The following is a 13,407-nucleotide window of genomic DNA, read 5'->3' as shown; positions in this document are numbered from 1 at the left end:
GAAAATAGTCGTTTTACGCAACTACTCCTCAGTTGTTCAGTAGTTTAGTTTTTAGAGTGGTAGACCATCAAACTTCACAAGTTGATGTCCATTGATGGCTGGTTCGAATCTAACCCTAAAGAACATTTTAACTTATTTGTCAAACAACTCAAAAGTCCTCTTGTACGAAAACCAAATCACAATCACAAAACTTTGCCATACTGAGCAGAAACAGATTATTATTGTGTTTTCCTTGCTGTTTGCATGCACTTACATGTGCAGTCGCTGTTCACACACATTAAATTCAATAAGATATTTTCCAATTAATGTGACCACAAACTTTTTACTTTATTGGAAATAATTTTTTTATCTTCTATTGTCCATCGAGGATTCTTATTGCTAAACTTTTGCAGTTTTGTCATCTTACATAAAGATGAAGTAAGTCTGCTTCAGATACCAACATTATTTTACACTCACAAACATCACAGCCCTTCTGTTTGCGTCACCTACATGTTATACATGCTTTATATCTCTCCGTACAACGTCATCGTCCTACACCTCATTGTATTGTGGGAATATAGTGATAACCTTACCACTAGGAATGGTTTCCAAAAAGTGAGCTGTTTATTCGTGAAGTAAATGCATTTACCCTCTGTTGTCCATTTCTTATACTAATACTAATGTGAAGCTCTATATATAACACCTCCCACAATCAAAACAACTGCTACAATCATCCTTGCTAATGAAACTTCCTGGCAGATTAATACTGTGTGTCCGACTGAGATTCGAACTCGGGACCTTTGCCTTTCGCAGGCAAGTGCTCTACCATCTGAGCTAGCAAAGCACGACTCACGCCCGGTACTCACAGCTTTACTTCTGCCAGTATCTCGTCTCATACCTTCCAAACTTTACAGAAGCTCTCCTGCACTCCACTGCAGAGTGAAAATTTCATTCTGGAAACATCCTTGCTAATGCTGTTTATGTATTTCATTTAAAACTTTAAAAATATGAGACCTTTCCAGGATTCTAACAAGTGACCTCTTGATTTTCAGATGTATAGTTATCCATTGTACCATCGAACGCCTACTCTAAATAGGTTTCTGCTGAGTGTCTTCTACAAAGAAAATCAACGCTAAGTTTTGCCAAGCTCATGACTAATAGTTGACTATCTAGTTATAATATATGGACCCATTTGCAAAAGTTCTACACTTCCTTAGTGAGTTTAATGATATGCAGGGAGCAGGGAAAAGAATGTCCATCATTGCATATATCACTCTATATGGGTGAAGTACAAACACAGCAAATTTTGCAAGGCTCCCACTATCACCATTCACATTATATAGCAACACTGTTTGCAGAAAAAATCCATAAAAACCTCCTGATTTCAGCTAATGCTCCCATAACACATTTATAGCTTCATCTTACTCCTAGCATGTGATGTCACCAGAGCATCAGCCAGTAACAGAGCATTTTCGATCACATTACCAGATCTTAATAAGCCTTAATTACATAAAAATAACAGAAATCTTGTGAGAACATTGACTGTAATGTTATTTAAATGTTATCAGTCAGAATAACAATAACCTGAACAATATTTTTAACTTCGGAAAATAGCCTATTGTGGAATAATTTGCTTGTTCCAGGACTTTACAGAACACGAGATGGGGTTGGCCAGGCCCATTCTCAATTAATTCTCATAGAACTAGGTTAGCAACATAGCAGTCCATTGTATGAGTTGTTTCGTCTACAGATGTCCATATGTTTGAAGTCCCCAGGTCTTTGCGAATTTTGTCCAACACCTGGTTAGCAAAACAAGAAGTAATTGTATGTGTGTGAAAATAGTTTTTTTTTATTTGGCAAGTATGTTATGTTGGCCTACCTGGCTATAAGATTTTTGGAACACAATTTTTCCTCAGTTCTAAGGGATCAGGGACATCTTTTGATGTATACCTCTCCAAAAAGCCCTTAAGAGTGGGGTTTCTGAGGTTTTCAAGTGGTAATTTGCTCCTACTAAAGCATCACACCTATCCATATAAAATTTTATTTATATCCATGCGAAATTCATTTGTCTTAGGCATGAGAGCAGTATAAACAAATGGATCTGGTGTATTGCAGATTCTTTTGTTTAAAGTATTCTCGCAATACATGACATAGACATGATGTGCGGTTCAACTTGAAATTTTCTAGTACATTTTATCTGAAAATATAAAAGATCTTTTCATTATGTGGATGTGACTTTTTTTTTTTTAAAAAAAAAGACAATCTTATTTATTCAAGTATTTAAAATAATTTTGTAATATTTTACAAAGGACAAGCGCCTCAGAAAATTTTCCAAAACAGAATAGCTTACTGCTCACTACAACAATCCACCTTTCCTTTTATCCATTGTCAAGAAGTACACCAGGAACTTATTTATTTTTATTTATTTATTTATTCTCTGTCCATATAACAAAAAGTTTTCGGACATTGCCAGGAAAATTTAGATTACATTACACATATACAGTAAAATATTTACATTCGTAACAACATATGGATCAGACAGATGTCTGTACACATTATTTTTCAAAAGGGCACTACAAGTAGATTCCTCTATAGTGAAACACAATTTAGCATATATTTATAGTAGTTCAGTACATATAATAAGTGTATAATTACATTCTTTCATACCACTGATAGATCAGAGACATTGTCTAATACACTGTTTTCCAAGATGGCACTACAACTTAAAGTCCTCTATAGAGTAACAACACTTCTCTATTAATAATTGCTTCAGTCTACTCTTTAGCATATTTAGATTTACTTTTCTTGAGTTCACAGGGTAATGCATTATAGAAAATTGCTCCCATTCTGTGTGGGCTGTGGTCCATTGCCTTTTTATTGGTTACAATTCTATGAAAATTTTCCCTTCCCCGTGTATCACAGTTGTGTACATTACTGTTTCTCATATTAAATTCAGGATTTTGTTTCATGAACATGACTGTCTGCAGTATTTACATGGAGTAGATTAGAATTTTATATTTTCTAAAGATGTCTCTACAAGGCTCTTTCTTCTTTACCTTGGCTACCATTGTTACTGCCTTGTTTTGTAATCTAAAAGTCTATCTATATGAACTGCTGATGCCCAACCCCATATCTCAATACCATACTGAAGGTGCAGATGAATTAAACCAAAATATATTTGCCTTATAGTATCATGGTCCAAGTAGGCTGAGACCCGCTTCAGTAGATACACATTTCTATTGATTTTAATAAAACAGAAAGAGACTTCCACATGGGAAAAATATATTAAAAACAAAGATTCCAAGACTTACCAAGCGGGAAAGCGCCGGCAGACAGGCACATGAACAAAACACACAAACACACACACAGAATTACGAGCTTTCGCAACTGGCAGTTGCTTCGTCAGGAAAGAGGGAAGGAGAGGGAAAAATGAAAGGATGTGGGTTTTAAGGGAGAGGGTAAGGAGTCATTCCAATCCCGGTAGCGGAAAGACTTCCCTTGGGGAAAAAAAGGACAGGTGTACACTTGCACACACACACACACACCCAGAGGCAAAGAAGTTGTTGAAAGACAGGTGAGGTATGAGCGGCGGCAACTTGAAATTAGCGGAGGTTGAGGCCTGGCGGATATCGAGAAGAGAGGATATACTGAAGGGCGAGTTCCCATCTCCGGAGTTCGGATAGGTTGGTGTTGGTGGGAAGTATCCAGATGACTCGGACGGTGTAACACTGTGCCAAGATGTGCTGGCCGTGCATCAAGGCATGTTTAGCCACAGGGTGATCCTCATTACCAACAAACACTGTCTGCCTGTGTCCATTCATGCGAATGGACAGTTTGTTGCTGGTCATTCCCACATAGAAAGCATCACAGTGCAGGCAGGTCAGTTGGTAAATCACGTGGGTGCTTTCACATGTGGCTCTCCCTTTGATCGTGTACACCTTCCGGGTTACAGGACTGGAGTAGGTGGTGGTGGGAGGGTGCATAGGACAGGTTTTACACCGGGGGCGGTTGCAAGGGTAGGAGCCAGAGGGTAGGGGAGGTGGTTTGGGGATTTCATAGGGATGAACCAAGAGGTTACGAAGGTTAGGTGGACGGCGGAAAGACACTCTTGGTGGAGTGGGGAGGATTTCATGAAGGATGGATCTCATTTCGGGGCAGGATTTTAGGAAGTCGTATCCCTGCTGGAGAGCCACATTCAAGGTCTGATCCAGTCCCGGGAAGTATTCTGTTACAAGTGGGGCACTTTTGGGGTTCTTCTGTGAGAGGTTCTGGGTTTGAGGGGATGAGGAAGTGGCTCTGGTTATCTGCTTCTGTACCAGGTTGGGAGGGTAGTTGCGGGATGCGAAAGCTGTTTTCAGGTTGTTGGTGTAATGGTCGAGGGATTCAGGACTGGAGCAGATTCGTTTGCCACGAAGGCCTAGGCTGTAGGGAAGGGACCGTTTGATATGGAATGGGTGGCAGCTGTCATAATGGAGGTACTGTTGCTTGTTGGTGGGTTTGATGTGGACGGATGTGTGCAGCTGGCCATTGGACAGATGGAGGTCAACATCTAGGAAAGTGGCATGGGATTTGGAGTAGGACCAGGTGAATCTGATGGAACCAAAGGAGTTGAGGTTGGAGAGGAAATTCTGGAGTTGTTCTTCACTGTGAGTCCAGATCATGAAGATGTCATCAATAAATCTGTACCAAACTTTGGGTTGGCAGGCTTGGGTAACCAAGAAGGCTTCCTCTAAGCGACCCATAAATAGGTTGGCATAGGAGGGGGCCATCCTGGTACCCATGGCTGTTCCCTTTAATTGTTGGTATGTCTGGCCTTCAAAAGTGAAGAAGTTGTGGGTCAGGATGAAGCTGGCTAAGGTGACGAGGAAAGAGGTTTTAGGTAGGGTGGCAGGTGATCGGCGTGAAAGGAAGTGCTCCATTGCAGCGAGGCCCTGGACGTGCGGGATATTTGTGTATAGGGAAGTGGCATCAATGGTTACCAGGATGGTTTCTGGGGGTAACAGACTGGGTACGGATGCCAGGCGTTCGAGAAAGTGGTTGGTGTCTTTGATGAAGGATGGGAGACTGCATGTAATGGGTTGAAGGTGTTGATCTACATAGGCAGAGATACGTTCTGTGGGGGCTTGGTAACCAGCTACAATGGGGCGGCCAGGATGTTTGGGTTTGTGAATTTTAGGAAGTAGGTAGAAGGTAGGAGTGCGAGGTGACGGTGGGGTGAGGAGTTTGATGGAGTCAGGTGAAAGGTTTTGTAGGGGGCCTAAGGTTCTGAGGATTCCTTGAAGCTCCGCCTGGACATCAGGAATGGGATTACTTCGGCAAACTTTGTATGTAGAGTTGTCTGAAAGCTGACGCAGTCCCTCAGCCACATACTCTCGACGATCAAGTACCACAGTCGTGGAACCCTTGTCAGCCGGAAGAATGATGATGGATCGGTCAGCTTTCAGATCACGGATAGCCTGGGATTCGGCTGTGGTGATGTTGGGAGTAGGATTAAGGTTTTTCAAGAAAGATTGAGAGTGTGTGTGTGTGCAAGTGTACACCTGTCCTTTTTTTCCCCAAGGGAAGTCTTTCCGCTACCGGGATTGGAATGACTCCTTACCCTCTCCCTTAAAACCCACATCCTTTCATTTTTCCCTCTCCTTCCCTCTTTCCTGACGAAGCAACTGCCAGTTGCGAAAGCTCGTAATTCTGTGTGTGTGTTTTGTTCATGTGCCTGTCTGCCGGCGCTTTCCCGCTTGGTAAGTCTTGGAATCTTTGTTTTTAATATATTTTTCTATTGATTTTCTTGCAAATATTATCTACATGGTCTTTCCATGATAAGTGTTCATCAACAATGATGCCCAAAAATTTATGTGAATTTGCGTATGGAAGACCCAATGGGAATGTAAATACAGTGTCAGTTAAGGCAGCATTATAACTGTGGATGAACTTCATTATTACCGTTTTGTCTTTATTTACAAGAAGCTTGTTTGCTGTAAGGTATGCGGACAGAGTATTGAAACTGATCTCGGTACTGTTAGCTGCAGACTGCATATCACTGCCACAGCTTATGAAGGATATGTCATCGACATAGTTTATAACCATGCAAGTTTGGGGTTCAAATAAATTATTTACATATACAAGGAACAGAAAAGGCCCTGGTATGCTTCCTTGAGGCATGCCACATTGAAGTGTCCTGAAGTTTGATTTGGTTGTTACGAGCTGCTCATTATTTTGATAAGTTAACTTTACACCTTGTTTCCTGTCTTTCTGATAAGTTAACTTTACACACTGTTACCTGTCTTTAAAATAGGAGGTAAGTAGTTTCAAGGCTACTCCTCTCAAGCCGAACTCTTCTAGCTTACACAGAAGAATGGTAGGATTCACAGTATCATAGGCTTTACTCATATCTAGGAAAGTGCCTATTACCTTGTCACTTTTGTCCAGCTTATTTAATATTTCATGTATAAACGATGCTACTGCTGTTGTAGTAGATCTCCCATTTCTAAATCCATGTTGTAGGTTGTTTAACAGATTGTGTTTGGTGAAATATGATTCAACTTGATTTAGTATTACTCTCTCTAACAATTTTCCTAGTTCTGAGGTTAATGATATTGTCCTGTAGTTTTTAGTGTCAGTTTTTAATCCCTTTTTATGCACTGGTATAATTTCAGTAATTTTCAAAGGGTCAGGGAATGCTCCATTTCTGAGGGAGGTATTTATCAAGTGAGTCAGGGGTTTCACTAATTCATCCCTGCATTCCTTTAGCAGTTTAGGTGAAATTTCATCCCAGCCACAAGACATTTTTGGTTGAAGTGCTGATATGATTGCTAGGATCATTGCTAGAATCACTTTAGTTGGAAGCATATTAAAAGCACATTAACACACAAACACAATTACACAAACTTACAAGGTGCATGCACGTGTGCTGCCCACCCACACACACCCTCTCTGCAGACACAGTTTAGGGAACAATTCCAGTTTTAGAAGAATCAGAACTGCTATTGAGATTTGTTCAAATTCCACAATACCATGTTACAGCTTCTTTACTGTACTGGTACCTGACTTCAAAGGCTAAATTTCCATTGTCATGAGGTCACAGGCTTGCGGAGAAATAAATCTGTTTATGATACATTTCTCTACTGCGGGCTGTCAATAAAGTTCTGGGAAAGTCATTGTATCATGAGAATCTAAAATTTCTGTTCGTGTTGTTCCCCTTTTTTTCATTGATCCTTTTTCCTTAAGCAGAAATAAGAATCATAAAAAAAAACCTGAGTTGTCTGCTCCAAATCATTAAAATATGCATTTAAACTGAAAATAATATCTATTATATGTATAATTAAACTAAGAATGCCTTATATACACACCATACATGTTTTTATCCCCAAAAATGTTAGAATATCCAAATATACAAGGAAAAAGTATTCATACTTGAAATCAGAAAGTAATGAAATGGATAAGTACTAAGTTTGAGCCATATTCAGTGATCCTACAAAAACATGCATTTGCATGGGATTCTCATCTTTAGTGATGAACATATCCACAAAGTTTGACAAATATCTAAAAGGGTGCTTTGTGGTGTAACACTTAACAATGTAATTGAAGTCATGCTCATGAGATCACCCAGTAATGTTGTTATAGTTTTTCTGTTTCTGCAAAAATGAGTCCTTGCTTGAAAGTAAGTTTTTGCAGCTATGAGAAGGAGCAACTGCTGATGAAGGAGAAAGAAACTGTAAATTATGACTGTCTCATGTATTTTTAATTAGCAAACTTGAAAGATTGTTTTCAATCATCTCTTATACATAATTTTTTCTGATTAATGCCAGGGTATGTTAGAAGAATGGTGCTTTATTGGCATATTTCAATGTAAGGTAACTATTTAGAATGAAAGTATTCTGGCATTTTAACAAATATCATTTAATATTGCCAGTACTTATGATAGCAGTTAATGTGTCTGCAGTTACTTTTTATATACAGAGTCCTTAAGAGAATTGTTTATGTGCTTCCCAGGTAAATTTTACAGTCGTCATGCCAATTCTGTGACCGATTGTTTGACAGATTAATATACTGTTGAAAAAAATAACTGTACTACAGCACTGATCAGCTTTTGCTATATTTGCAATGCGTTTCATAGTTGGTTCCCATGTGTGTGTTTTTGTTGACTAGAATAAATTTTAACTTTATGTCAGCTTGTGACTTAATCTTACTCTTTTTCTTTTAGGTCTGTACGGTTGCTGCCAGCCCTGGAAAAATTGAATCTTAGTCACAACAGGATCACAGATGTAAACAATCTCACATTGCTGCCTCGCCTTTCTCATCTTGATTTGTCTGTCAACCAGTTATCTGAAACAGGTCCACTGCACATGAAAGTTGGGAACATTGTTCAGCTAAACTTATCACAGAACTGCATTTCTTCGTTGGCTGGTTTCTCACGTTTGTACTCCCTTGAGGACCTTGACTTGTCGGACAACAGAATTGAACATATCCATGAGATATCTCACATATGTGCACTTCCATGTCTTGAGAATCTTGTGCTGATAGGTTAGTATATAAATTAGCTATTCATGATCTGTTAACTTTTAAGTATGCAAATGTTTACACTAATGTATTTTGTAACCTGTTTTGTAGAGTTATTCATGACAAATTTCTCTTAGGTGGACTGACACTAGGGCTATGTGGCTTCTGTAATTATTGTACAATGTGGGTTACAGGAGGAATACATGTAAAACAATATCAGTAATCTCTCTTTTCCATTGTTATGTTATGCTGCCAGAAGAAAAATGTATGGTCCTTTCATTAATTGATCTAGCAAATATCTGATATCTTCCAACATTAAATAAGACGTGTCTCTCTCAATCAGGTGTCTTTACAAAACTCTCATTTTTTCTATTTGTTTGTGGTATCTCCAATTTCAAAAATGTGAAGAGCATGGTATTACAATAAAACACTATTGAATATGTGTTCACATAGAGTTTGCATAGAAGTTGATGTTAATCTGTTGTAGAATTATGGATAATATTCCATGCTGAAACATTATGGTGTTTTGGAGAGTGAAAAACCCCTGTATAAAAATGAACAAGGTTTTTGTAAACAGTGATCTTGGGAATCACAGCTCTTTCTGTTTTCCACAAAATCCAAAACATCATAGATGACACGAAAGTTGATATGTTCTTTGACATGTGTAAGGCATTTGATATTGTTACACATTGTTGTTTAGTGAAAAAAATATGAACTCTTCTGGTATCAGACCAAATTTGTGGCTGGATATAGGACATATTAGCAAGTAGACCTCAATATGTTGTTGCTGTTGGTGGTGGTCTTTAGTCCAAAGACTGATTTGAAACAGCCGTACATCTGAGTATATCCTGTGCAAGGTTCTTCGTCTCTGCTTAACAAGTGCTATCTATATCCTTTTGAAACTGCTTACTATATTCAAGGCATGCTCATCTACAATTTTTGCCCTCCAGATTTACTTCCATTCCAAAACTGGCAATTCTTTGACACTCCAGGATATGTTCTATCAACTAATCACTTCATTTCATCATCAAATTGTGCCACAAATTTCTTTTTGCCCCCAATTTGATTCAGTATTTTCTCAATACTTATTCAACCTCCCCATCTAATTTTCAATATTCTTCTGAACACCACTTTTAAGAAGAATCTATTCTCCTAGTGACTGAACTCCTAATTGTCCACAGTTTACTTCTGTATAAGACTAAAGCCCATGCAAGTATCTTCAGAAATGACTTTCTAACAAGGAAATTTATATTTAGTATAAACAAATCTGTCTCTTTTTATAAAAAGATTTCTTGTTGTTGCTAGTCTGTATTTTATTCCCCTTCTACTTTGGCCATTATCAGTTATTTTGCTGCCAAACTAGCTGAACTCATCAACTACTTTTAGTGTCTCATTTCATAATTTAATTCTATGAGGATCACCTGATTCAGTTTGACTACATTCCAGTACCCTTTTTACAATTGTTGGTATTCACAATGTAATCTCTTTTCAAGACCATATTCATTCTGTTCAACTGCTTTTGTAAGCTTTTTTGCCATCTGTGAGGTCTCTGTAGAAGTTGTAGATAACTTTTCATTATCTTCATTTTACTGCTGCCAGCTTCAGACTTTCAAAGAGCGTATTCCAACATTGTCAAAAGTGTTCTCTAAATCTGCAAATGTTATAATCCTAGGTTTACCTTTCTTCAATCTATCTTCTAAGATGAGTCATAGGGTCAGTATGGCCTTGCTTCTACTGGCTTTTCCTTTATTCTGTAAATAATTAGTGTCTTTATTTTGCAATCATGATTTATTAAACTGATGGTTCAGCATTATTCATACCTGTCTGCACCTGTCTCAGATGTAATAAAAAATATTGCATTCTTCTTTAAGTCTGGAGGTATTTCACACATCTTATCTATCTTTCATACAATGTGGAATAGTTTCATCTGACTCATTCTTCCAAGAATTTCAGTACTTCTGAGGGAATTTGTCTTCTCCAAGGACATTTGTTTTGACATAGGCCTTTCAGAGCTCCCTCAATTTCTTCTCACAGTATCGCGCTTCCCCTCTCACCTTCATGTATTACCGCCTACATATTGCTTCCACCTTTCAGCCTTCCTCCCTTTGCTCTTATGAGCTTGCTGTCTGAGCTCTTAATGTTCATAGAGGTACTTCTCTTTTCTGTAAAGGTCTCTTTAATTGTCCTATAAGCTTCATCTTTCTCTCTCCTAGTCAAGCATACTTCAACATCTGTGCAGTTCTCATTTAGCTATTCCTGCTTTGACATTTTGCTGACATTTTGCACTTATTGTCAGTTTCAGTTTCTATACATCTGTATTCTCTTTTGCATGTTTCATTTTCTGCACTTTTGTACAGGATGTCCATGTCCGTAATACAGTACCTTGAGAAGTAATTGAGATATTTATTGATGGTATGATTCCATGAATACGGTTACTCAGAGTGTCACTTTACACCTCAAATGTGCACCATTAGTGGTGTGACAGACATCTGATCTGTATTTTATTGCTTTCCAAGTGTCTTGCAGTCCTGCAAATTTAAAATTTGAACATGGTGCTACAACTTGATTGTTGATAAACCCTCACAGAAAAAAATCTAGTTGTGTGATGTCTGGACTTCTAGGCGCCAAGCTGTAGATGGCCTACCTCTCCCATTCCAGCAATCTGGAAACTTCTGATTCCTCACACAGTTCGCTAAATGGTGTAGTGCATCATGTTGTTGAAAGATCATATCATGGTGAAGCGGCAGCATAGTGCACAGCTCCAACATGTGTGTGTGAGAGAAAGCACATAGAACACTTTCTTATGTGGAATCCACAAGGCTCTCGATGTGCATTTACGTGAACAAAGCAATTGCATGCATTCACATTGTAATTCACTTTCCTCGCTGTTTTTTAATCTTTCTGATTATTTTGCGAGCTGGTGCAGTAATTTTGAAAATGGGTTTAATTATAAAGTCGCGTAATAAGTCTCACTGTGAAGCAACATTGCAGCAGTAACAGTATACACAAGTAGAAACTAGGTCACCGAATATTAAGAAAATATAAGTAATATTTAACACTAGACTGGCTGCAACAGTGAGAAAAGGCGCGTACCTTCACGAGTGAGTGGTCTGTCTAGTAACTGTTACATTTGGGGGCGATGGTAATAAATCACAATTATTATAAAAGTCAGTCACATATGATGAATATACGGGAGAGATAGTCGTACATATTTTTGTAGATTTACCTTTCCTTGTGGCCTGGTTGCAAATAATACTGGTTACAGTGGAAATAAGAGTCAGACAAAAATTATAACAAAAGGAATCAGACTTCATTATAAAAAGAGAAACGATGAAGATTGCATGTATTAGTGTCGCGCCAAATGATCAAACTAAAAAAAGTGAAAATGGCTGTCACAAGGGAAGAAAAGGTCATGTTCACCTACCTCCATTTTTGTAATGTGCTGCTACGAAGATCGCCACTTCTATCTGTATCCATCTTGTATAAACGATAATAATGTTGGTCCAGGAGAATGTCATATTAGGCTTCCATAAATAATGATAAATGTGGAGATTTTGTTTTGACTTAAACTGCTGATTATTCAAATAAACTTTCATAAATATAATACCAGGTTTTACATATACATCTACAATTTATGATGAACGGGAACAGAACAGAAGCCTGCTATGAAAGCTGGTAATTGAAGAGTGTAATTATACCATGTCCGGCCTCGGTAGCTGAGTGGTCAGCATGACGGAATGTCAATCCTAAGGTCCCGGGTTCGATTCCCAGCTGGGTCAGAGATTTTCTCCGTTCAGGGACTGAGTGTTGTGTTGTCCTAATCATCATCATTTCATCCCCATCGACGCGCAGGTCACCTAAGTGGCGTCAACTCGAAAGACGTGCACCAGACGAATGGTCTACCCGATGGGAGGCCCTAGCCACACGACATTTCATTTCATTATGTCATTGTCTCTCAGAGTATATCAGTGCTCTTACTTACCTTTGATTGGCCGAACAGTATCTGGCAAATATTTTACATTTTGGTTTATCAAGAAATATTGGAAAATATCTCCAAAACACACAATACTAACTGCTTCAAACACACGCACACACACACACACACACACACACACACACACACACACACACACACAAAAAACATTTTGAGTCACCATACTTGCAGAAGCAAACTACAATAAATAGCTCAATTGTGTCTCAAGTGATTACACACACAAACACACACACACACACACACACACACACACACACACACACACACACACAAAAAACATTTTGAGTCACCATACTTGCAGAAGCAAACTGCAATAAATAGCTCAATTGTGTCTCAAGTTATTACATTTTATGTTGTGTTTAATGCGACCACCCTGTGGTTTATTGCTGTTCTTAGTGGGGTGAAATCAACACATGTAAAAGTAATTTCATGTGTATTCTAGAGCTATTACTGTTTACATTATGTATAAATAATCAAATGGATAACATCAGAAGCTTGGTGAGGCTTTTTGCAGAGGATGCTGTTGTCAGTAGGAAGGTTGCAGTACCAGAAGACTGTAGCGAAACGCAGGAAGACCTGTAGAGAATTGGTGATTGGTGCAGGGATCGGTACTGACCCTGAAAGTAAATGATGTAATGTGATGTACTGTAGATAAATGGATGGAAAGATCCAAGTGACCACGTAAAACAAATTGCAGGAAAAGAACATGCCAGTCTAAAGCTGATTGTAATAATGTTAAGGAAATGTAATTCATCTACAAAAGAAGTGACTTACAAAACACTTGTTCGACTAGTTTTGAATATTACTTGTGCGTGGTGCCCTTGCAGGCTGCTGTAGCCGAGCGGTTCTAGGTGCTTCATCCGGAAACACGCTGCTGTGGTTGCAGGTTCGAATCCTGCCTCGGGCATGGATGTGTGCAATGTCCTTAGTTTAGTTAG

General features: G+C 38.6%; 1 protein-coding gene across 1 annotated transcript in view; it reads left to right on the top strand.

The window, feature by feature from the left end:
• LOC126281403 (nischarin) overlaps nt 1-13,407 on the top strand; it is a 77,541-nt gene that overhangs the window by 29,960 nt on the left and 34,174 nt on the right. Inside the window, exon 4 of the mRNA XM_049980338.1 lies at nt 8,180-8,499. Within this exon, the coding sequence (XP_049836295.1) occupies nt 8,180-8,499 (320 nt within the window). The remainder of the gene's footprint in view (nt 1-8,179; nt 8,500-13,407) is intronic.

Source organism: Schistocerca gregaria, chromosome 7 (genome assembly GCF_023897955.1).
Source record: "Schistocerca gregaria isolate iqSchGreg1 chromosome 7, iqSchGreg1.2, whole genome shotgun sequence".
Classification (NCBI taxonomy): domain Eukaryota; kingdom Metazoa; phylum Arthropoda; class Insecta; order Orthoptera; family Acrididae; genus Schistocerca; species Schistocerca gregaria.
This window is presented reverse-complemented; position numbering and strand designations above follow the sequence as displayed.